This window comes from Cucumis melo, chromosome 9 (genome assembly GCF_025177605.1).
Source record: "Cucumis melo cultivar AY chromosome 9, USDA_Cmelo_AY_1.0, whole genome shotgun sequence".
Lineage (NCBI taxonomy): Eukaryota > Viridiplantae > Streptophyta > Magnoliopsida > Cucurbitales > Cucurbitaceae > Cucumis > Cucumis melo.
Window position 1 is genome coordinate 8,432,441 of NC_066865.1, and position 26,908 is coordinate 8,459,348.

Genomic DNA, 26,908 nt, shown 5'->3' on the forward strand with positions numbered 1-26,908 from the left:
TCATCAAACTACGACCAGAGCAAATTAGGTTTTGAAGACGCAAATACCAACATCTCATCAGAAAGTACGAAGGACCAGTTGAAGTGCTGAAAAAGATAGGGAATACTTCTTACAGAGTAGCGTTTCCCACATGGATGAAAATCTACCCAGTAATTCATGTGAGTAACCTGAAACCCTACCATCAAGACACTGAAGACCTGCAGCGGAATGTCATAACTTGTCCAATTATCGACCTTAGTCAGAAAAAAGATAAAGATGTTGAGGAAATTCTGGCCGGGCGAGTAAGAAGGGGCAGAAGACCCACACGAAGGATCCATGAGTATCTGGTAAAGTGGAAGAACCTTTATGTGGAGGAAACCAGTTGGGAACGTGTCAAAAATCTAGAAGCCTGGATACATAAGATAGAAGAATTCAAGCTTCGCCAGTTGACAGGGGTGTCAACCGTTTAGGTGGGGGAGAATGTCAAGGGCATACTTGTCCAAGGTGTTGTTTACCTATGGCCGTATGCCCGAATACCCCTAAATCGCTTTATCTTTATGTCTTGAAAGTAGTTTAGTCTAATTCTTTCCTTTTCGTGTCGCCGAGCCACAGTGTGACATTTTGGCTTTTTCATATGCAAGCCTGCCAAGGCCAAAAATCTCAATATGTACTATATGGGGTACATGAGTAGTCGCACCCCCCCCCCCCGAGCCTTGTCGCACTTTTTGCAAACTAAGCCTTTTCTTTACAACTGACAGTCTTCAATGCTCACCTTTATGATGTTTTCAACAATTTATTTTCTCTCTCACGTTTAATAAAACTATTTTCTCAAGAATGTGAAGGGAGGCTACATCATACCGCGAGTTTGTCCGCAGATTTCGAATTTTGAACTGCTGACTTGTTGATCGAGCTAAACAAGTGTTGCACAATCGTGTTTGAGGAGTGACGATTGTGACACCATGGACTCCATTCTCGAAGTGAATGAATGGATGAGGTGAGAAGAAGCCATTTACCCTGGCTTAACGGATCTTAAGCCAGGCCTAAGTATTATGAAGTTGATGATGACACCCAGCTTGGGTATAAGTGCGTGAAGCATGGCGCAGGAAAAGTAATCTTAGGAGTAAGGGGCTGAGTGAAGCAGAGAAGATAGAAGTTCTAACGGAATACTCTAACAAAGTTCTGAAGTATATTCAAGCACTGAATTGCGAGAAGGCAGAAAAGGAGAAGAAGAATGAGGAGGAAAAGTATAAGACAAGAAGGGAAAAAGAAAGGGCTATGCGAGAAAAGGAAAGAATTAAAGAAGGAGAAGGGAGTGCGCTCACAAATCATGCATAATGGAAGAAAAGAGGAAAAGAGACAAAGAGAAGAGGAAAAGTGATGAAAATGAGAGGAGAAGATAAGGAAAAGGTCGCAAGGAGGACGACCATCTCTGCCAGACATTCCATGAAAAAAAGAAGAATGTAGAGTCCTTGACAGGGACTAAGACAAATTGGCGGAGAATCAAACCATCAAAAAGAAGAAGAAGGAGGAACTCGTGGACCTAAATGAAATCATAAAAAGTGTGGCGGCAAGGAATAAGGCTATCGAGCATCATGAGGTAGATTGCCTGGAGGTTATGGCGAAAGAATTTGGCAAGGAAATAGAAAAATGAGTCCTTTAAAACCAAGTTTCTTGCCTATCGAGTCGGGACTCAAAGACGCCTCCCAAAAAAAGCAAAGTGGGGACATCTAAACTTGACGATGTCCAGAAAGGCCGAGCAATGAGAGCCCAAGAACTTAAAAAGTTGATCAAATTGAGAAGGGGCTACTACCGTTTAAGGGCTCATTGCCAAAATTGCTCTAAGGACCCATCAAAGCATTCAAAAGGGAAATATTATTTGAGCAAGAGACTAAGGTGAGGTTGGATATGGTTAACACGTTCTTCATAGCAAAGTATAATCTGTAGGAGTTGTACGCGACTGTGGAAGGGGAGAATGTGCCTTTCAGCGTGGAGGACAACAATGAATTATATGAACTCCTCAATGACTTAGATGCATACCTTGGCCATTCACTCATTAGTGAACCCACTGAAGGACTCGCAAAAAGAATGTTGAAGGTAATTACGTGGCCAGGCGCGAATTAAGAAAGGACGCCAATAGGGAGATTGTAGCTTTATTCTCATCAATTGATAATAAAAGCCAATGTGTGGTTCTTCTTTGTCAAGAAGGAGATTCTTCTAACGCGACATAACAATACAGTGCCAATTGAGTACGCGTTGCCCCTCTACTGTATAATGACAAAGCAAGCATTCAACTTGGGATTCGTAGTGTAAGGGGCCCTCCTCACCTAGATGAACCACCTAAGAGGTGTCAAGCCTTTCCCAACCACTGTAGAGAAGCTGTGTCTCAAGTACCTCCCTATCTTGGCGAGATTTCCACAAATTGACATGGTGGGAGAGTGGTGTAACCTAACGAGACTCAACCGCTTTATAAGCCTCCATCAGAACAAAGAGGAAGAACGCCGTCAAAAGACATAGAAGCAATCTTGATTAGATGTTGATGAAGAAGAAGAGAATTCCTCGTCGCTGCCATCGCTAAAGAGAAAGAAGGAGTCGACCTCAAAAGAAGAGGTTGACACGACCATTGAGAACCCACCTCAGAATGACCCTCCGCATAAAAAGAGAAGAAAGTTAACAAACAAAAGGTTCATTGAAGAAACCTATCCCTCATAATCCAAACTCCATGATGAAACCTTACCTCCTTCTCCAATAAGAACAAATGACACACCTTTCCCTCCCACGAAGAAATCATATTGCCTTCTCCTCCATTACCAAAATCATCCCTACTGCCCAAATCACCCATCTCCCTTAGTTAGCACAGTCCCCGCCTGGCTGTTTCCGCCAAAATCACCTTGCTTCATATATCACCCATATTACCTTCATCACATTCTCCTTTGCTCCCCCATTCTAATGATAACATTCCCCCTTCTCCCAAATACCAAACTCCTCAAAGCTCTCTAATGCGACGAAATTTTGTGTCGCCTAGCCATACACCATCCCACCTGCCAACCATTGATTTGAACCCTAAGCGTCCAAATTTGAACGTCTCGATTACTGAAGTATCTGAAGGGGACACAGTGTCAGTGAACGAGGTAGAGGATGAGACACCGCATAACCTTGAGAAGCAGCTATTCATTTATGACCCTCTCATCAAAGGAAAATAATGTGTCTTTCATAAAGGAGGAAGGACAAGCTTAACGTAAAGAGCCCAACCTGAAATTTAAGCCCTCATAAAAAATGAAGGGAATTTTCACGACTTACTCATGAACATAATCACGGAGCCCATGACTGAACCTTTCAAAGACGTACTCAAGTGGTAAGGCTTCATCTTCAAGGACACCACGATATCTCACTTAAGATCCTTAGGCTTTTTCGGGAGAACGAGCGATGCAAAAAAAAATTACCAGCCTCAACACCACAGTGACGAGACTAAACGCCAAAGTGGAAGGTTTAGAAGCCATGGTCTCTTAGCTAACTTTAACGGTTACTCAGATGTTATCCACCATGAAATCCTTACAAATCTAATATAATGATTATAGAAACGGCATGACAGGCAGTTTGCTTCCCAAATGGAATACACTCATGCAGTCTCCATACAACGTGTACCTCATCTTGTTATTTCGCTTAATTTAATGGCGCTATTTGCCCACATCCAACAAATAGATTCATTTCCTAGTGAAGCTAACCCTCGCCCGAAGAATTAAATTTGGGGGTATTATCTTTTGGATTTTTTTTTTAAAAAAATTCCTTTGTAATTTTCATCCTTTTGTATGATGTATATTGAGTTTGAGTAATCAAATTTCTCTTAAGTCCATATCTCTTAATTCTTATGCGATTTACTTTTCTTGGCATTTGTTTCATTTTCGTATTCTTCGCATGCTTTCTCTAGTCCCTCTCAAGGATGACTTTCATGATGAACTGTATGCTAACTTTAATTTAAGTAGTACCTAGAGATGACAATTTCCTAAGCGAAATGAACTTAGTAAATCTTTCTAGTCGTCTTTATGCGAGCAAGCTTTACCTTAAACCTCTTTTGTAAATTTTTCTAAGTTCATTTTATCATTCACTTTTTCACAATGAGAATCTTGCTACTTTTAAATTTTGGGGTGTGCAAGGTCTGAGCTAAAGTGTTCGAAAAATCAAAGAACCTTTCATTTTCAAGCCTTAAATTCAAGAAGAAAAAAACTAAACTTATTCTTTTTTTCTAAATTCAATTGAAATAAGAACTCTTATATTGCCGATGATGGAATACGAGACACGTGCAGCCGAATTAAGATCGGATTTCTACCCCAATTGCAACTAAACTACATTTAGTGATTAACATGCTTTATAATTCTACCCTAATTACACTTGGTTAAGAGAAACATACCTTAGAAGCCTCCTGATCCTCGCAATCTCCTCACGAACTCAAGTTGGGACCACCACTAGAGTTGACTTGCTATTCTCCAGACTAAGAACCGGGTTGTGGAACCCGTAAGGTGAAGGAAAATAAGAGAGAGATGGAATTTTAGAGGTGGGAATTTAGGTTTGAAGTTTGGGAAAGAAAATGATTTTGGAAGAATTTTTAATTTTAAAATAACAAAAAAAATTCCAAAAGTCCTAAATATTTGAAAAAATAATCTTTAAAGAACCTAATTACATGCAATTATTGCATATAATTAGTTCTCTCAAATGCAACACCTCACTTTCTACTTACAATTAGTAGAATAAGTCACCATTCAAATTTCTCTTAGTGGGCTTGGTGTCATCACCATGAGCTTCCATATAGCCCACTAAGAGTTAGTAGGATTATTCAATAAAATTTTGGATTTTCCCACTAACTTTAGTCAAGGGGCAAAATGGTCATTTGACCATTCTAGTCAAAGCCAAAAGTCAACATTTTGACCTTTTACCATTTTATCCGTCTTGACTAATTTCGACCTCCCAAGCATGAATCTGCTTTCATTTTTCCAAAATTCAAATCACATTTGAATATAAAGCCAGTCAAAATTTGACATTTCAAAGTCAAAAGTCAACATTTTGATCTTTTACCATTTTGTCCGTCTTGACTAATTTCGACCTACCCAGCATGAATCTGCATTCATTTTTCCAAAATTCAAATCACATTTGAATATAAAGCCAATCAAAGTTTGACTTTTCAAAGTCAAAAATTAACATTTTGACTTTTTACAACTTTGATCATTTCCATCAATTTCGAGCTTTCGAATATGAATCTGTATTCATATTTTTAATATATAAATCATATTTAAACATAAAGTTCTATCAAACATATAACCGACGACTATATCAAATATATTTGTCAGTTACTCTCTCTTTACCTAATTCGAATTATTATAACATATTATTCTAACACTACTACAAATTTGTCCTTCTTTGATATGCAAAACACGTCAAAAAATGTCTACCTTGATGGCCTTTGCCCATCAAGTAGGCAGACATCAAGAAATCCCGACCATCAAGAAAACTAGTTTCTTGATGGTCAAAACATGTCGTAATAAACTCTTTCTTGAGGTATAGGCCATCAAGAAAAGGGACTTTGATGTGTTTTGCCCATCAAGAAAACAGAAAAAATTCATCAAGAAAAACCAGTTTACTTAATGGTCAAAACATGTCATCAAAAACATTTTCTTGATGGTATTGGCCATCAAGAAATTGAATCAGTCCTTCAAGATAACCCTTTTTGTTGACATGTTTTGCCCATCAACAAAAATCTATTCTTGACGTTTTTCGTCCATCAACTATAATGGCTTTAAAAAAATAAAAAAATATATGGGTCATTATAACTCTCTCATATATGTAACCTATAATCAACCTCAAACAAGCTCAAAAAATCCGAAAAATACCAAAATGTCAAAATATGCAAAATTCATTAATACAACTACAAACCAAGTTAAAACAAATTCTTTTCAAGTACATAACCTGCACAACTTCGCCACAACTTCAAAACTACGTAACTCACACAACTCTAGAACTCCAACAACTCGAAACTTATAACTTCACAACTTCAAACAACTCATGCAAAATATCAACAATCACAATTATAAAATTCATACCATTAGACCATATAGTTGAAACATAAGTAACATATATTTCATAAACTTACTCAACATTGATCGAATAAACTAATTATTTTTCATTAATCAATTGTAAACCAATGTTTCTCCAAAAAAAAAATAGTATATGACAAATAGGATCATATAAGACATATCCCTACAGAAATTGACATCATATCACAATATATCTAAACCTATATATAAATCGAAAAAAGATTGGTTCATTGCAATAAAGAACATGTATCATATGTAACGTCCTAAAAAGTCAAAGTAATCAACTCTCGCAGCATCCTAGAAGTTCTGCCACTTGAATGTTTTTGTTCGAACTCAATAGAACGAACAACGCCTTCTTCATGTTCCTTAAACAATCTATATTTTATCATCCATGATTTATCCATTGTGTTATAACCTACTTAAATTAAATTAATGAGATAAATCACCTTAACAAAATCATATAACAAAGTATCTAAATGACTGCCATAACTGTAGGATAGTCATTTAATCCATCACCAAAGTAAGCATCATGAAACACACAAACTACTCTAAGCATATAAAGCAATGAGATAAAACAAACTATATTAACAAGACAACTTACAAATAAAAGAAAGTGAAGTAAAATGTGTAGAACCTTTGACTTACACTAAACTTATATCTAAATGACTACCATAACTATAGGATAGTCAGTAAATGCATCAACAAAGTAAGTATCAAGATACACATAAACTACCCTAAGAAATAAAAAAATGAGACGAAACATACTCTAAGCAAATAAAGTAATGAGATGAAACATATTATACTAATGAGACAACTTACAAATAAAAGAAAGTGAAATAAAATGTGTAGAACCCTTGAGTTACATTACTTACACTAAACGTATATCTAAGTGACTACCATAACTACAGGATAGTCATTTAATGCATCACTAAAGTAAACATCACGATACACTCAAGCTAATCTAAGCAAAAATAATTATTGTGGAATAGTTGTTGGTTTTTTAGATACAAGGTCAAAAAAATACTACACACTTGGAAAGATGCCTAATAGTGTTCTTGACACAAAGATCGCTAAAGTCCCTGGTAAACAATTAATTGTTTCAATGCTTAAGAATCCAACTATTTTATTTATGAAAGAGAGATGAAAGACATTGTAAAACATTTAAAGGAAAAACACAATTTTCAAACACCACATAAAATGCTTGGTTCCTACTAGCCAATGTAAAATCATATCTAGTGTAAAATCTCAAGCCAAAGAGAAACCTTTTTTAGTACTTTTCACTTATCATATTAAACAACAATTGATGTTTCAATCCATGAATGTATCACTTTCTTTTACAAATATAATAAAATTCAGCATATATACACATTGTGAATAAAATTTAGGGGAAGAAAATGACCAACTAACCACGGTGAACAAGAGAAAACTGAAAAGCAACTTATACAAAAGTATAGATAATGAAAAAGGAAATCAAGTCAATTTTAACCAGCATCCGGTAGCTTATCTTCTAATTGTTTTCCATAATTTTATTTACTTTCTTGTACAAATATTACCCTTTAAAGTAAACTTCATACACCATGTTTTTCAAAATTGAATGAGCCTCTTAATCAATAATAGACAAATACAAAAGGTGTATTTTTTATGTCAATAATACTCATTTCTTAGTATCATTATACCCAACATTAGAACCCACCCAAGCTAATATCATGCATTCTTCCCCAAATTTGAAATTAATTGGTATTTTCACTAATTTCTATTAACAAAACATAGGGACATGCATAGATTTGAACAATAAGACTGTGTGACAACTAAACATTATGACTATATCATCAACTCACAAAAATGTGGTACAATTATTGGTTTAAATAAGCTGAATAGAAAATGTTTACCTAAAAAAACTGTTATTTAATTTGAATTTTTTTTTATGATTTCTAAATTTTAACCTGAGAGACCAATAGCCTAGTCACATGTTCTTTTCTCACCATTATCATCTTCATCCTATAACAAAAAAAACACATTAGAACCAAAAGAACAAGCTTGTTCGTCAAACATATTCAACTCTTTATTATTCTCAGTTGAATTTTATGATCAAGACAACATGGGTTATTAGAATCAGGTTTTTTGTTATTACTTTAATCTACCAAAATGTTTGAATTGACGATCCCAAGAGGAAAAAATTGTTGTGAATCATGTTGGATTCTTGCTTAAAATAAGAATAATGACGAGAAAGAGGTAAACAACAATAGATAAATTGCAAATTGAAAATACTAAAAAAAATTGAGTCAAATAAGAAAGGGAAAAAGATTACAAAATGTTGCTATTACTTACAATGGAGAACGATTTCTTCATGTTGGTGGTGGAAGTAGCACAATTTTCAAATGAGACGCTCCATATTTAACTATGATGTCACAAGTTCTAAAATCTTCTTCATATGGGTTTAGGGTAATTAGAATTTAAAAAGAAGAATGAGAACAAGAGAGATGATATTTAGAAAAAAATGGAAGAAAGAAAATGAACTTGAAGTACCACACAAATGAGTTAGGAATTTGGAGGATGAAAAATAGAGAAGGCGGGAGAGGGAGATAATTGAACGAAATTGAAATGAAATTTCAAGCGGCATACTGAAATGTTTGTAATTTAGTTTTCTTTCTTTCCTTTAATTAATTTTTATTTTAAAATCTGGTTTTAAAATATTAAATAAATAATAGTATATTATTTTTACTTTTTTTTTCTTTTTAAATTTTTTGTGTAAAAAAAATATCTTGTGGTTGTAATTAATTTTTAGCAACAATTACTAACAAACTTTGCAACGTAAGCATTGCAAATAAACATATTTGTAACAATTTATAGATAGGTCGTTAGAAATTTGTTACAATTGAATATTGATCACTACAATTTAAAAAATGTTGTGAATTATAAATAAGATGAAACAATGGAAGAAGGGTACTTCGGGGAGAATGGCAAAAACGAAGGGATCTTTAAATTGAATAATCTAACAACCACACATAATTTTTAGCATCGACGAAAGGAAAGTAAAATCAAAAAAGAAAATGACAAGTAATTAAAATTATGCATTCTTCTCATACTGAATCAAGAATCTGGGGTTTTGAATTGAGCTATTTATTAGTAGCATTGTGCTTGATGAACAGAGATATATATACTTGAATACTAATTTACTTTGATGAAGAAAGAGCAGACGACGGCACACAATGAACGGAGCTTCGAGGGGCGGAATTATACTGTGACCTTCGACATGTGGAGTTTCGTGATGTCAGGCGGTAGACTTTCGGTGACTTTCGAGCGGCGGAATTACGTGACCTAATTGTGTTTAAGTTTTTTTTAAAGGTGTTTCTTGATGGAACAAATGCCTTTTGCAAGTATGATTTTATTCTTTTGGCCGTCGAGAAATCTTATTTGTGAAATTATTAATATTATAACCATATGAAAAATACATTTTCAATACAATGTGAAAATATATTATTTAATGGAATCTTAAAAGTTTGATAAATCGATAAAATAGATGAATTATATATTAGATAAAAGAGTCATTTTTTTAAGATGTTTCTTGATGGGCAATGATAGCCAATGCCCATCAAGGAAACAATTTCAAAAAATTGGACCCATCAAGGAAAACCTTAGTAAAATACCAATTTATTTTTTAAATTATTTCTAAAGTGCCAAATTATTTCAAATTATTTGAGCATTGCCCACCAAGATACGTTTTCCTTGATATCCAATGCCCATTTTTAAAAATTGGGCGCATCATGGAAAACCTTTCTTGATGGGCATGAACCATCAGATAAAATATCAATTTATTTTTCAAATTATTCAAAAACACCAAATAATTATTTTTCAATTTATTTTCAAAACTTTTTAAAAAATATTTCCACGATTACTTGATGGGCAATGACAGTCAAATAATATGATATTTTTTATATGTATTGTCTATCAAGCAATGCTTTTCTTGACAGTTTTTTACCATCAATGAAACCCAACCCAAAAACTCACGTATTTTACCGTTTTTTCATATGTGTCCACAAAAACTCACGTCTTTGCAACATTGAAATTGCCTAATGAGTTTAGTGGACCATCTCTATGCTTCATGTGCTACATAGAGAATCTACTCTGCCATTCAAAAGAAGAAAGAAATTACCTCTTCCCCTTCCAACCTAAAAAGGCAACGAGGGAAATTGTGAAAGAAATTGTTAAGAAGAAGATAGAAACAAAGAGAGATATATCGAGGTGGTGAAAGAAAGTTTGACAACCAGAGATATAAATTGTGAAGAAAAAGGTGGGGATGTGGCAACTAGAACAAAGAGGAAGCAAGAGAGGGTGAAGGTAGCAAGACGCCCACAAGCTATGACTAGCAAAAGCCAAATAGGTCAACTGATATGATCTGCATGGAGAAAGGTGAGCAAGCCCTATCGCAAACCTTTTTTACAAAATTTTTCTAAGATAATCTCATACTTTGATTTTAGCAATGAGGACCTTGTTGCACCCCAAAGTTTAGGGGTAGGAGGTTTGAGCTAATATGTTTAAAAACTAGAAATAACTCCTATAACACTTTTTTGCCTTAATAAAAGGTGTGAGAGGTTTGAGATAATGTGTTAAATTAAAGAATATTAAATAACTCTCCTTAACACTTATTTTTCATTAAAAAATTGACTCGTTTGAAGAATAACAACTCCAATGTCATCACATTACATTAGACATGAGTTAAGACGAGGATAACACTTGCTCGATGTTGGCTATCTCCATGCCCTCATAGTTGGTACGTTAAAATGAAGGAGAGCAATTGGGAGTGGTGAGCATAGCCTAAAGAATAGTGATGAGCGTAGCTTAAAGAATAGCAGAGAAGATCTGTTGGTGGTGTTTAGTTCAAAATACTAGATTTGCTCATGCTATTTTTTTACGAAGATTAGGCGAATACTCAAAGTTAAGCTTCTACAAAGGTAATTATACTTTTCTCTAACTTCTACTGTGAAAGCATCCTTAACTCTACATTCATATATGTTATGTATTGTAAATTCTAGTAATAATAATTGGGGCAAAAGAGATTACATGCTTTTGCATGGGTATAAGTGTGACCAATTGTCAAAACAGTTGGAAGGTGGTTAGAAGCATGAACGAGATGATTCCTCAAAAGGGCGATAAACGTTTGATCGATGGCCTAAACTTAAGCATGACCAATTGTCGAAGCAAGCGATCAATGGTTGGATGGCAGCCTTAAGTGAGATCAAGAGATGGAGGAATGAAGAAAAACAGGAGAGTGGGGAGGAAAAAATGCAACACATGTGGGAAAGGAGTGTTTGTGAGAGGGAAAGAGAAAATGCTTAGCATGATTTAATTAGCAATAACATATACTAAATTTCATTAACATAAACAACATTATTATAAAAAAAACTCTTAAAAAATTCAACTCAATTGATATTAAATCAAGAAACATCTTTGTACGCTGAAAAGCGAAAAAATTGTCTAAAATGGCTCGATTTGGGTTTAACATTTCAAAAATAGTAAATTTTTGAAAAGTCGTCAAAGTGTTTCTTCTTGGGCTATATCGATAGAGCTTGACACTGAGATTTTTTATTTAGTTTGGGTAGTCTGATAACTTATAGAAATACAAATTATTGTAGCCTCTTTTATAGAATAACGAGGCCAAAATGTAGAAGAAGTGTATCAAAATACCATAATTATGTTGAAAAAGCACAAGTATTTGGAAATACACTTTACATAAGCATTTATGCCTACTTTATCGTGTTTCAATGTCTTAATGCAAGATAAAAGCAAAAGAAGAGATTAGTGAATCGAAGAGGATATCTCGCAAGAGCTATGCGAGAAAAGCTCGTTTGGAGAAAACAAATGTTGTACGAAAAGCTTCATCAGTACGCAAAGACGATTCATTAGAAGACAAGAATGGTAGTTGGGGATGATATGACTTGACAATCGCAGCTTTTAATGCTGACATGACCAGAAGAATAAAAGTTTTTCACCGAAAGTTGCCTATATAAAGAACTCCATCACCATCAAGAAAAGGAGGCTCAGATAAGCCAAAGTGGTCGGTTGTGTGAAAAGTCATATGCTGATCTCCGATCAAAGTATAGAGAGTGGCAGAAAGGCTATCCCGTCTGTAAAAGTTATCTTCTTCTTCTCCTACCAAGCTGTGAGTGAGAGCTTAAAGTTCGAAGGAAAGGAAGTCCAATATTTCTCACTTTTCCTAACTTGTTAACAGTTTATATTCTTTTTCCTTTCCATTTTTGTATTCTTTATAATATATGTTGTTCATATTGTACAATGACCGAAGGCCTACATCCTTTTATATATATTACATGTTTATGACATTTCAATCCACACATCTCTTTACTGTTCATCTGTCAATGTATTATTTGTAGTTTAGTCTTGTGATAAGTTCTTGATAAGTTGTTTTGCTTATAACTCTTGTCGCGTTAGTTGAGCTATTTTCATCACCTGACCAGTGCTTATTGCCAACTACCCAAGAAGGCAAGTAGCAAGGATATGGCTAACGCGTGTCAGAAGGAGTTTGGAGACAAACTCCATCTTGGTGAAATAACTTCCATCATTTGTATCCTGAAAGGAGGACAAGTGTAGGTAATAGGTGTCGAGAGGTTGTTGTCCTTAATCGCCAAGCTCTATATGTTTTATAAGTAAATTCTTCTAGATATATCTCACATAACTAGGTTGAGTCATTTTTATCTCGAAAGGCGGACAAGTGTGGCGTATAAAGACTCTGATAGGAGCTCGCCTTAATCATAAACTAGTTATGAGAGTCATATCGCATCAAGCCTTTCATGGTCTAATCGTCTAATCGTGCATAGACATTCCTTTACCCCTTCTCATACAAGTTTGTTCACATCTCTATTTTGCATCCATCTAGTTCCCCTTTAAGGAATCTCTAGAGTACATAAGTAGTTTTAGTTCAGTTCACATTTATTTATTCATTTGTTCATTATTCCTTTATACGCCTAGTTAATGAGTAAATCTTATAACTAATCTTTAATATCAGTCCCTGTATTTGACTCTGGATCATCCGGATAAACCAATTATTTCGCTTATATTTGGGCAAGCAATAGGAAAATTGTACACGAAAAGGGGTTAGTTTCAATATATTGAATAGAGACATTGGGACATTTCGTATCCAATGATCATGTCTGAACGCATGATGAATAGATTCACAAGGAACATTTTATATGCAATGATCTTGAATCAATGACACATTATGAACCACACAAATCTCATCATAAAATCAACAAAACAAAGAGAGCCGATGTCATAGCCCAAGATTCGTCCACTTCTAAGTGAATATAGCAAAATCCATCATAGAATTACTCTGTTGGTTGTGACGAAAATGCCCTCAATTCCAAAAATGATATTATATAAATTAATGTATATCATAATGAAATGTGAAAAAGTATTGGCTTTCTGAAGAAGTTTCACAACTAGGGATGATCATTGGTTAGTCGAAGTCAGTTTTTCAACCAAATCGCCATCGAACCGACTATGGTTGGTTTAGTAAATGTTTAAACCAACCTCGACCATCAATTAGTAAATTTCTATTGATTGGTCGGTTCAACAGTAAGAAGTATTTTTTGAAATTTCTCAATTTGAAACTTTTCCAAATCGACACCGATTATCTCTTCTCGTGCTTTGACTAATCGACTTTGGTTTGGTCGGTTGGCTTGATTTTTAGATTTATCAGCTCACCTCTATTCACAATAACTCCTAATAACATTTTTCCAATTGTCTGGTTCCTTCCTCTCCCACACTCACATTTCATACTTTCCAAAAAATCAAGAAAAAAAAGGTGAATATAACGTCATTATGTTTAGAAATTACGTTTTCTTTGTTATTTTCATGATGATGATGCCAATAATTTTAGCTCTCATCTTCTCTTACGGAAGCTTGGTGCTAAGTCAAAGACGATCCCGATTGAGTTTCTTTATATTTACCCCGAGATTAGTGTAGGGTTGCAAATCTCGCTCGAGTTTGTAATGATTTCACCATGAGATTTTGGTTGTTTTTAATAATTTTTCTATACGTATTTGTAGGATGCCTCATGCATTTATTGGTTTTGGTGGTGAGTGGAAAGAGAATGAGAAAGAATATGTTGAAGCTTAAATGAAAGGGTTGAATGTGCATGTTAGTATAAGTTTGAGGATTTTTATATGAAATTTACAGAATTAGTGGGATAAATTCAATCGAGTAGATTTGGTTCTAAGATGCTTGTATAATGTGAAGCCTTTTATATCTACTTTTGTTATTAGTAATTAAGAAAATTTTCAATTTTTTCTGACTAATGATGATGTGTTTGAATTTGCAGTTATGGTTTTTAAGTGAGAACAACATGTTAAAATTGTGGGAAAAAATTCTAAAGTGCAAAATTTCATGACTAGCGACAACCTGGAAAAATAAGTATTCTATCTAAAAACTTGGACCTAATTTGGTCTAATCTTAACCGAGAACAACATAAACTCTTGAAGAACTTGGGTCATTTACACTAGAATGCCACGAGATTAGAATTTTTAATCCATTCTATGAAGGATCTTGGGCTTAACTTGAGCAAAATCTACTTCAAAATCTAACACATAATGCATTAAAAACTCAAACCTAGACCAACCTCGGGATTTATTCAACAAATATCGGGGAAAGTTCATCCAATCTTGCCCAAGATTGATGTTCTTAATAAGCCTAAATGAATAAAATTTTCGAGAATCATCAAATAAACCAAACCTACACGAAATTAAAAGCTAGATATGCAAACATCCAATTACATATATCTCAACCGTCTCAAATTTCATAACAAACCCTATAAGTAAACTTAAAATGCAGCCCTAAACTATCAAATCATTTAAAACGAAATACATTTATAGATTAAAGCTTGATGATGCACTAAAAAGTTTTAGGACATGAAAATAAGTGAATCTCAGCCAGAGTAAATAAGTTGAAACTCGGTCGAAATAAGCACATGTTGTCAAAAAAGTGAAGATGAAGGCTTCGGTAAAAAAACGTATTTTGGTACTTACACATTGGCATCTATTTGGAATTTGAAATGTTGATGTCACACCCTGCCCCAAATGCCACTCCTTGCAACCAGATGGGAGAGTGTTGCTTAGGCACTCATTATGCACCTCTCTACGAGATGACACGTTAAACAACTAGTAAGCGGAACATCTTACTTAACTTGTCCTTTTGCGGAGTCTTTGCCTCGAACTTAGACTTTCTTATTGCAATAGAAATTTATAACTTTTGAACTTTACTCCGTCACCTAGTACGGTTACACAACACAACTCAACCTTAACTCCTAGGCAATGATCTCAAGAAATAATAATAGCACAGCAAAATACATAACTACTTTTTATTAATTTAACACCTTAATAAGGTTTATGCGTTACAAATTACATTCCTTTTCTTTTTCTTGTGGAACATAAAACTAAAGTTGATTTCTAGTCCACCGCCTAATGTTGTTTCTTGAGACGAGGTACTTAGAGGTGTAAAGCCTTTCTTTCATCATTCTCCTCGATCGCCCAACCAATCCAGCTCAAGGACAAGCTTCAGGCTTTCTTTTCCTAGCTCAGTTCTTTGGCTCTTTTTTTCTCTGACCTGGCCTCACCATCCTAGGTGTAGCACTTGCCTTCCTTCTAAACTGAGCCTTCGACATTAAGGAGCGATGTACTTTCCAACCAATTCCTTAAACGTGAGATAGGATGAGACGACTTGCATGTCGCACAACTCTACACAACTATCGTCTTTCTTCTTACTTACTTGGCTTTTACGCCTGACTCCCATCCCTTACTTGGCTTCAATGCCTAACAACCTGGAGAGAGGGAAACTTAAAACTAAATCAAAGACTTAGTGAGTATAAGTTTAGGAAATATCTTTTTTAGGAATACAACAAATTAGTATTGATGAGTAACATCAATACCAAAACACAAACATGCATATACGTATACATATATAAACTCATCAATTCACAATCACGACTTTCATCGCTTCGACACAACCATAGACATCTCAAAGGGTTCCATATGAATGACGTCGTAGCGCAATCACTGCTTGTCACTGGAACCTGAGATTCTCCCCTTGCTTGGACCTGGGACACATCTCAATCAATGTCTCACGAGTTTCCTAGGATTTCCACCAGTGTCTCACAAATCATTTCACACCTCATGGGCTTGGGATTCTCCCCTCGCCTAGACCTGGGACACATAGCAACCAGTGTCTTATGAATTTCCTAGGATATCCACTATAATTTCACAAATCATTTCTTACGTCATCGACCTGGAATTCTCTCCTCGCCTAAACCTAGGACACATCTCAACCAGTGTCTTATGAGTTTCCTGGGATATCCACTCACATTTCATGATAGATCTCATCACCACACAATACATTATCAGTATCATAACAAATGTTAGTTCTATAATACAAAATGACACATCAACACAATACTATTTAGATCGCAAGATTACGGAAGAATAAAACAATGTAAGGAACATAATATAACAGTTTGAAATTTTCATGAAAGTCATTCACAAGGATATTCATCTTACATTTGTAAACCATTTACTGCAAAATAGGTATACGAGTGAGAAACATTCGCAATAGTAATCTTATTTAAAAAGATTGTTCAAAGCAATCATTTGTTTGTAAAAATTATTCATAAACAACCATTTATTTAAAGGATCACTCACAACATTGAAGACTCCAATCCTTCCTTCTTGCTTTCATCTTTTTCTTTGCCGTTCCACTCTTGGAACTCCCTTTTGATGAATTATCAGAATGGTAATATCTTATGCACCATTTTATTTCGGTCTTTGGTCCTATTTATAATGACCTTTCACATCCATGTATTATTTTCATGCTTTACACGTGTCACTTACTTATTTCACCGTGCTATGCAGCCAACCTGAACTCAACACGTAAGTCCAACGTCAATTACAAATATACACTTTCCTTGAGACGTTAACCTTATCTCCTTGGAAAGCTAAACTTCTCATCATTAGACTCTCATCTCGAGAAGCCACCGAACATTAAATTCACCTTAGTGAGTTGTCCAATCATTTATTCAAACGTCTGTCTTTTCAATGGTACGTCTACCTTATCATGACTAGACTTAGGTGCATACATTTTTCATTACATCACTACGCCTAACCTTTAGCTTTTGTCGCATGCTTTTCCCTCACCAAACTAAATCTCATCACACTGCTTTCTTTAACACGATAGCACATGGGCTTACAATCCTTTTTTTTGCATCCTTCTTTCTCCATTCGCATCTCTCATCGCGAGACATCTCTCTTCTATAGTTCGTCAAACTTTCCTTCCTTGGCAAAGCTCTTCTCAATAGGACTCCCTTTCTGGATCATGGCCTCACAGTTGAGCTCCGTTGAGATAGGCCAAGAAGAAACACTCAAGCCAAGGCACGTTTTAGACAGTTTCCTCTGAAAAGCTTCAGAATTGGACATTGACAAGAAAAACAAAGATGAGAGAAATATTTTTAAATTAGGGATTTTTTAAAAAATATAACAAACCGGTAAAATATCACATTGTATAGAACAATTTTTAAAACGAAAAAAGTCCATAGGCCCATACTAGGAAATACTAGAAATATACTAGTCAACACGCAATTAAACAGTCATACGCGCGAGTGAGCAATCTTCTTTTAAACAATCGTGTGTACTACAGTCTCAACGAATGATATACAATCGTTTAGATCATGATACATGATCATGTAGTTCTTTTTTAACGATGGAAAAAAAGTCTTCAAATTTAAACAATCGTGTTTGACCATGGAAAATGATCGTATTGATTATGGTAAACGATTATGTAGTCCAATATAAATGATCATTAAAAACTTCAAATCTAATGATGTGTTAACCATGATAAACGATCGTGTTAACTATAGTACACGATCGTTTAAATCAACATACACAATCATGTAGTTCTTTTTAAATGATGAGAAAAAGGCTTCAAATTTAAACAATCATATTGACCATTGTAAATGATCGTGTTGATAATTTAATACAATATTTAAACGATCTTGATATTCTCGAATATGAGGAAGATGAAAAATATTGAAACAATCGTGAAATAGCTTCAAAGAATTTGACTGAAAATGATGAAGATGAAAAAGAAGATTTAAACGGAAGAACAAATCATTTAAAAATAGAAGAAAAAATTTGGAAGAGGAAATGAAGAAATCACAAAAAAAAAAAAAATAATAATAATAAATCGCAAAGAAGAAGAAGAAGAGAGAAGTGACAAATCATCAACAACATTCAAGGGTAAATCTGGAATTTATGAAAATAGAATGATGACTTCATGGATTTTTATTTTTTGTTACACAAATCGTAAATATTTTTAGGTTTTGTTACATTTATGTAAATTATCTTTTAAGTTAATAAGAGAATAAGCTTAAGATGAGAGAAGTATTATAATTTTCAGTTAGTAAATTTAAATATAACAAAACATAAAAATATTTACGGCCCATATAACAAAATAAAAAAGCCCATGAATTCGGTAGAAATTTTTTATAAATTCCAGATTTGCCATTGATATTGCGAACTATTTGTCACTTCTCTTTCTTTTCTTTGTGATTTATTCATCTACCTCCCATATTTGTTGGGCTCCTCTCTCAGATTTTATTTCTTCTATTTTTATTCATGTTCTTTTTCTTTCTTTCTTCATCTTCTCTTTCTTTCTTATAGCTCATCTCTCTTGCTTAGGTTTGAAGTATTTTTTCCATCGTAAAAAAACTACGCGATTGTGTATAATGTCCTACATGATCGTGTATAATTTCCTACACAATCGCGTATCATGATCGTTTAAAAGAAAAATTATGTACATGTATGGTCAATTAATCACGAAATTTTTAGTATTTTTTTATTGTGGGCTTGGAATTTTTTGTTTTCAAAATTATTACATAGAGCTTTCATATTTTGGTCTTTTTTATATATTTTTCAAAAAATCCCCTTTCAATTTCCTTTTTCTTTTTTTTCTCTCCCTTAAACAAAATTCAATTTCCCTTTGCTTTCTTCTTCGTCGTCCTCACTTTTCATTCCGTTAAAGCCATCTTCAGTACAATTTGGGAGGTATTCGCCAGCGCTCTTGTTGGGTGTTCCTATTCAACCATCCAATTCGATCCTAACCCCACTCTCTCTCTTATTCGTATTTTCATTTCGATCCGAAGCCATCGCACTGTGTTCCCATGTCTATGTGAGCCAACATTTTTCCTGCTAGGGTCTTTGGGGGGTCTAGATTTTCTTCCGAGATTTGGGAGCTTTCAAAACAGGTATTCTGCTATTCTTCTGCCAATTCGTCTTGTTCAGTTTAGGGATTCTGTACTTGCGCATCGGCCATGCGCTTCAACGAATTAGCGAGTTCTTGACAGCATAAGGGCATATTTTTCTCCTGGGGTTTCTGATTTCAACATGTCAGCAGCTTCAAGGGGTAGAGTTACCATTACACTCGGCCGTAGCGGACAGGTTGGCTGTCACTTTGTTTGACTGTTCTTCGGTTATCATTTGGTTGGTCGTGTTCACAGTTGAGATATGTTGTTTCAGTTTTTGCTGGGAATGGTTTCTCTTAATGGAACATGAACGTGATTCTCGTTTATTGCTTCATAAGAGTCATCTGTATAAGTTTTATTGCATACTTTTGTTACCGAGAAGTCGGGCGCAGAATAGAAAGAAATTTTTTTTGTTTTTCTAATTATTCCTTTCCGTGCCTAGAAGCTCAGCTCAAGTGGCATCAGTATGTGTAGAGGACCAAGAGGTCTATGGTTCAAATGCCCCATCTCATTTGTACTAATTACTCTTTTCATGCTGATTGAATCCGGAAACGTTGTTGAATGTCGTTTTTCTGGTCATACTTTGTTTCCGTACATACCTTTATCTATGTTTTTGAAAGTCGTTTTTCTGGTCATATTTTGTATCCATAAATACCTTTATCTATCACATTGTAGGTAGTAAAAAAGGCCGGCCCAGGGACTGATGTTTCCGTCTCTGATTCTTGGCCTGTATCTGGAACTAAGCGGTCTGTAAGAGATAGGTTGGGAAGTAGCTCTGATTGTGATCTGTTTTATGGAAGCCAACTCAATAACAAACGGTATTTTGTTCTTTCCTTTTACTTTTTATCTGCTGCCTTAAGTTAACTTAGAATTCTGGTGTATTTTGAATGGATGCTTGAAAAAAGGACGTTAATTTCATTTGAAAAAAATATATTAATTGCACAATGCTTTAAATTGTTGGTGATTAACAGAAATTTTGGGCAAGCAATTTATATGACATCTTTAGTTTTTGGAGTATGGATTAATTTCTTTTGGTTCTATTTTCTTGTTCCATCTATTATCTTCATTTTTTTTTGGCTCCCATTTAAAATTTATGTGTATTATTTTCTTAGCAGATTGCGAGGAGATGATGGGATGTCAAATTGGAGTTCTAATGGCGGGTTGGATGGTATTGAACATAATCAGTTCATTTTTGTTCTTCTTCATGTTAATGACGGTCTAATACACCCTTGATTTTTCTTTTGTTTATTAAATCAGTGCCACATATTGGTAAAGACGACCTTCGGTATAAACTTTTGCAAAAAGGTGCATTCAGACGTGCTCAAAGCGATAATAAGAAGTGTTTAGATCTTCGGGAGAAGCTACCTAAGGCAGATCAAGCTCCTATACGACATCGTAATCCACCATTGCACAATACAAATATCTTACGCCGAACCCCTACAACCAGAAGTGCAGATGACTTACCTCAGAAGGACTCGTTAGGCAGTTCTTATTCCCCATGGACCATGGATAATTTGAGACAAAGATCACCTGCTAGAATTGTAGAATCGTCGAGGCACTACTCTCTACAAAGAGATGATGAGAAACTTCAGAGAAGGCCAGCTAACCTGTCATTTGAGAATGCAAGATCAGTGGGGTATGTAGCCAAAGATGTTCACAATGCTTCAGGTTCTGTTAGTACTGCAACGTATGTGACGAACTCTCTATTGCCCCCTACATCTGCAAAGCCTGTGGCACCGGTTGTACCATTACATCCTCCCCCAAGTGGCATTGCACACAAAACTCTCTATCCCGTATGATTTACTTTTATTCTTCTTACCATTATTAAAATCTTATGGCTTTTTGGTTTTGTCTTTTCTGTAACTTGATTTTTCCGTACCTGATTTGAAGTAGCTTCTGCATATTTTTATTGACATTGAGTTGTATTGTACATTGTAACTACTTTAGTTGTTGTATGTCATTGTAGGCTGTTCATTTTATAAGAAAGTTTAACATAACTTCCATAAAATATATTATTTAACTTATTATTAAACTTCTGAATTGTTTTTGAGAAGCAAATTGTATTTACTAGAGTTAGATTTCAGTAGTTTGATGACTGTACAGTGTTTTTAAAGCTCAAGGTGTAATATGGTGCAACAGTTGTCTGGAGCTTTAGCTCAAGTTGTATTATGTTCAAGGCCAACTTCTTAACTCGTGGTATTTTTCCTTGTTAAGTGGGTGTTGTATGCAAGGATGCAAGTACCCACATTGGCATCAATTTAGTACGTTCTATCTTCTGTATGGTTTGAATCATTGACTCCCTACGGATATTTAGTTAGCGAATTTAAAAATGACAAATAACTTATCAATGAGTAACCTTTCAAAGGAATAAATGCTATTATCCGGTTTTCCTAATCTTAGTTGTGTATGCATTATAGGCAGTGAAATACCTGATACTATTAATTTTTCCTTCCTTTTCATGGAGTTCTGCTTGTACTGGATTTTATTAATCTTTCTGGTGAAATAATGGTTTATTGAAAGAAAGATATATTTTAACTTTGTTGGACTGCTCACTGGAAGTACTTTCCTATTTTATTTTAGTTCCCAAAGTTAACAGATAAAGTGTTTAACATTAAGCTTTCCTGTTTTCTATTAACTCGTTATTGTTATTTACAGGGCGACGAACTTCAAACTATAGATGGCTTGTTGCAGTCTCTAGGATTGGGAAAATATTCCATTCTTTTTAAGGCCGAGGAAGTATGTTAAAATTTGCTTTTTGTTGAAAATTTTCTTGAGCTACACATGTCATAGGGTTTGCTTCATTCTAACACACATATCAATTTCTATCTTAATTTTTCAGTTATATCTTGTAACTTTGGTGCCACAGTTGTTTTCTTCTTTTTTATGTGGAATGTAGCATCATGAATCACAAGATGAGGATATTTTACCTGTAAAATGTTCTACTATGACCTGATGTCTATCATACAAAATTACAAATTACTTTTGTACTTTGACAGCAAGCTTTCTATGTTAGAATTTGAGTTGCTGTGATTACTGAAAAACGTTTCCTGAAAATTTCTATGTCAAGGAGTTGGCTGCACTGAAACTTAAATGCTTACTTCCCTAGGTTATTTTCACCATTGCTTTTTGTTTGTGATTTTTGACCGGCTTTAGAGCAAGACTCAGGACTCGAGAAATATATGAATTTTTTATTTTCCTCTTTCTTATCTGGTTAATTTAATACAGAACTCCCTTTACAAATTATCTATCCTATCGCATCACAATCCAATTTATGTAAAATACTCTGTCCCTTTCGAAAGAAGATTGATCCTCTCCCACTGATGTCTCAAAGATGTGTTTCAGTTATTTCTTCTTCTTCATCAACAATAGTTTCACTGTTTGGAACACTCTCATACACTCTCTCTTCTCAAGATGTTTACAATGGCTTTCATAAAAGTAAAGAGGTTTTCAATATATGCATGGTTGAGTCGTTTATAAAGTTTTTGATCTGTGAATTTAGCCTCAGATTTTTGTTGTCACCGTCATATGTATGATATATTTTTTTTAATCAAAGTTTTGTTAGTTGAAGTTCAAATCTTCATATTTGTTGACTCTAAATGTTTTCAATGGTATACTATACTATATCTTCCTGCAAATCTCTGGTTTATTGGATTTATGATGCAGGTTGATATGACTGCCTTGAAGCAAATGGGGGAGAATGATCTCAAAGAGCTTGGAATACCTATGGTATGTCTGTTTTTCATGTTCCTCATCTTATATCTTGGGTTTCTATTGTATGTCTGTTGTTCGTGTTCTTCATCTTATATCTAGGGTTTATTTGATCTTAAAGTTTTTGTTGATTGAAGTGGATTTCTAGGAGTGAGCATCACAGATTGAAAAACCGAGCCTATTGGCTCAAACTAGTTGAATTGATTTCTGTCAGTCAGTTTAAAGGTATATGTTGGTCAAGGTTGGTTGGCAAGCCCAATAAGGGCTCAAACCATTGACCGTAGTAGAAATTCAGAAAAAAAAAAAAAAGAAAGCCAAAAGGTTGTGTGCAATGCTGAACACTGACGTTGCTGCTGATGCAACATTTAGCTTCTTGGGAAGACTAGAAGTTCATTCTTCCCAAAGTGATGTTTTTCTTAAAAGACTAAGACTAATTTGCATTTTTCCTTTGACTTCTCACAAGTTTTGTCTTTTCGATTTTCTTCTTCTTTTCTTCTTTACCCTTTCTAGTGGTTAGCTTCAAGTGGTTTCATTTCGTTTGGTGTCCGTCATTTGTTGACCAATAGGGTAATGATGGAAGTTATTGAACTTATTTCTCTTTTGTGTTCGATAGGAGAGTTCAATTTTATGCTTGAGAGAAGGGACGTTCATGTGTGGAGTCTTGACCCTTTAGAGGGACTACTTGTAAATCTTCTTTTGGTATCTTTTGGAACCGCTCCTACTAGTCAAACTATCTTTGATGCTTTGTGGAGGATTAAGATTTTGAAGCTTCACTTGAAAAATTTTACTCGGTCGAGTGAATCCTATGAATCAGCTTTTGAGAAAGTTTCCTTTGTCAGGTGGTCCATTATTTTGTATTCTTGGTTAGAAGGTGGGGGAAGAATTGGATTACATGCTTCATAGTTGTGAGTTTGTGAGGTTTTTGACTAGCAACTTTAGATTTAAACTTGGACTTGCTAGTGGAATTCTTTTCTTTCCAAGGTAAAGTAGTTTTAGGAGAAGATTTTGTGCTTTGAGTTCTTGATCTGAATTTTGATGGCTATCTGAAGGAGATCCTTAGTGTCGTAAGAAGGATGCTTCTCTTTGATTGAGTTTAGGCACAAACCTTTTTCTCATGAGCTCTTTGAGTTCAAGCCATGACTCTACAGGACCTTCATTGAACCTTCTACTTCACATTATTTTGTCTCACCTCTTAGTTTCATAATCTTTGAAACGTTTAATGGCCAATAACTTCCTTATCATAACTAATGTTATTTCTAGTAAAGACAAATTCAACTCTTTCCCAATCCAAAAACTAGTCAGAAATGAACTTGGCAATTTTGAGTTTGATTCCTCCTAAGCCTCTTTCTTCCCTCCCATCGCAGTTTCCTCTTCTTAGAATCGTATTGGGTCTTGAATTTTTCTCTATCCCGCAAAAACATTCAAATTATTAGGTTGATATTCTCTGTATTGATTGTACAATTAGTTTGCTTCAATTCTTCTTCTTTCATGCTTGAAGTGCCAATGTGCCATTGACCTCTCTGAGTTTATGAGATGAATTTGGCTTTCTGGGAGATGGTGTTTGGTTAGGTTTTTCAAGGCTTCGAACCCTTGTGTTAAGTCTTTGTAGGTTTTTGTGTTCACTTCCTTGCTAATCCTATGCTTACTTTGCAAGCCAAGTAGAAGTAGAGACCTAAGCTTGATTTCTTGTTGTGAAATAACACCTAAGATATGCACAAGAAAGAGCACCCTTGAGACCTAAGCTTGATTTCAAGTTGAATGCTTAATGCTTAAAGGATAGGAAAAAAAAAAAAAAAAAAAAAGACAAATGTATACTTGCAAGTGTTTCAAAATATTATGACAGATAAGTACTTGTCGGAAATATGTTGGAAATAAGGGTCAGTTGATTGTTTATAGCCTCAAGGTTATTTTTGTAATTTACTCTATCCTAGTTTTATTTCCTTATTTGTTAGGGCTTGTTGATGCCTATATATATATTCTTTCCCCTTGTGTTCTTTGGATTATTAGAAAATAATTAGAGAGGCTTCTATCATGGTTTTTTCTCCCTGAACTAGGGTTTTCCAAGTATACCTTGTGTTTGTCTTCTTCTTCTTTTCAATATGGTATTGGAGCTTGCTGATGAAACCTTAGTCGCCATTTGCGAAAACCAACCGGTGCAAGATAACCTTAGTTGGCCCTGCTTGAGCCACAACCTTTGCCGACCACTGTCGCGGCCTTCGTTTTTCCCGCTGTTTATATTGCCGCTGCTGTTGATCGTTACCTTCCATATTTGCATATCCATTCAACTTTAGTGCCGCCACAACCCTTTGATGAAAACCCTAGCTGAAACATACACCGTGAAAACAAGATTAGTGAGTCGTTTTCCTATCATATAGGTAAATTCCTTGTTGCGGCAACAAGCTTCTCTTAGCAACCGGGGTTTGCTCATCATGTGTCGCCTAGTTATGAACATCAAGGTTGAGTTGGTTTATCTTCGATAATGGTTCAACAATAGTTGGCTAATCTTCAGACAAGTTTTCAACAATAAATTGCTGCTCTTGGGGCAGCACTAGGTGCTTCCACAAACTCCACAAATTCTGCCCCTCCTTCAGTCTTACCAATGTATTCGGAGAACTCGTTAACCTGTTTCCCTACCTTAACTGCTACAAGTTATTTATCTGGCTTCATAGTAAATTCCATAGGAGTAATTGAAGGGGAGAAATTGAATGGCCAAATTTATTTCTTGGGGTCTCAATCCATTAAGATGGCCCTTGAGGGGCTTCACAAATTTGAGTACCCAACAGGAGAGGTACCGATACCTAGACTAGGAAACCTCAAGAGCGAATTTGGAAAGGAGAGGACTCTCTTCTTGGGTCTATGTTAATTAGCAGTATGAAACCTCAAATTGGGAAACCTTTGTTGTATGCCGCTATCGCTCGAGACATATGGGATATAGTTAAGAAGTTGTACACAAAGAGGCATAATGCATGTCGCCTCTATACTTCGCATAAGCAGATTCACGAGTGCAAGCAGGGGACAATGGATATTACTTCATATTAACAAATTGTTTTTGATTTGGCAAGAGATGGATTTATGTCGAGAGATTATCTGGGATTACCTTTGTGGAGGTGCGTTCTAAGGTTTCTCTAGAGGAAGATCGCACAAGTGCAATAGACATTGAGATTGTTCATGCTACTGATTCTGCAGCCCCCAGGCCGAAGTCCTCTAGTTCTGACAACGAACTACAAAATGGGAAGCTTATCCTATTGTGTAAACATTGCAAGAAACCTTGGCATAGAAAGACAACTGTTGGAAGTTACATGGTCAACCGCCAAATGGTAAGAAACGTTCGCCAAATGACAAGCACAATTGTGGTAAGGGTGTTTAGGAGTGAATTTGCCGGAACTTCACACCTCAACCCTTGCAAGGAATCAAGGTGATCTTGATACTTCTTCTCTTGGATCTATTGTACAAATGGGGGTTTATCTCCATCGATGGGAAGAAACCTTGGATACTTGTTTCAGGTGCTACAAACCATTTAACTGGATCCTTTCGACATTTTATTTCAAATATTTTTTGTCCTAGAAATGAAAAAATTAGAATTACAGATGGGTCCAACCATTTAACTGGATCCACCAGACATTTTATTTCAAATCTTTCCTGTCCTGGAAATGAAAAAACTAGAATTACAGATAGGTCCTTTTGAGAGTCTCACTTTACAGAATGTGCTATATGTGCCTAAGATATCTTACAATTTACTCTTTATTAGTAAGATAACCAAGGATGGCACTTCCGTCTTGGCCACCCAAATTTTAAACATATAAATATCTATTTCCTCATTTGTTTTCTAAAGTGGATGTCA

At 35.1% G+C, this 26,908-nt stretch overlaps 1 protein-coding gene across 7 annotated transcripts in view; it reads left to right on the top strand.

Moving 5' to 3' along the window:
• Positions 1-19,057: 19,057 nt before the first annotated feature.
• The window catches only part of LOC103503334 (uncharacterized), a 30,729-nt gene continuing 22,878 nt past the window's right edge, over positions 19,058-26,908 (top strand). For 3 of the 7 annotated variants that reach the window (XR_001764714.2, XR_001764715.2, XR_007823767.1), the window contains exons 1-6: positions 19,068-19,555; positions 20,035-20,177; positions 20,472-20,527; positions 20,617-21,152; positions 22,015-22,095; positions 23,023-23,085. Coding sequence is in view for 2 of the 7 variants with exons in the window: in XM_051090404.1 (XP_050946361.1) it covers positions 19,502-19,555; positions 20,035-20,177; positions 20,472-20,527; positions 20,617-21,152; positions 22,015-22,095; positions 23,023-23,085 (933 nt within the window). In the remaining 5 variants the exon portion in view is untranslated. Of the gene's footprint in view, positions 19,556-20,034; positions 20,178-20,471; positions 20,528-20,616; positions 21,153-22,014; positions 22,096-23,022; positions 23,086-26,908 lie in introns of all 7 variants that reach the window. The other 4 variants (XM_051090404.1, XM_051090405.1, XR_007823766.1 and 1 more) reach the window with 4 other exon arrangements.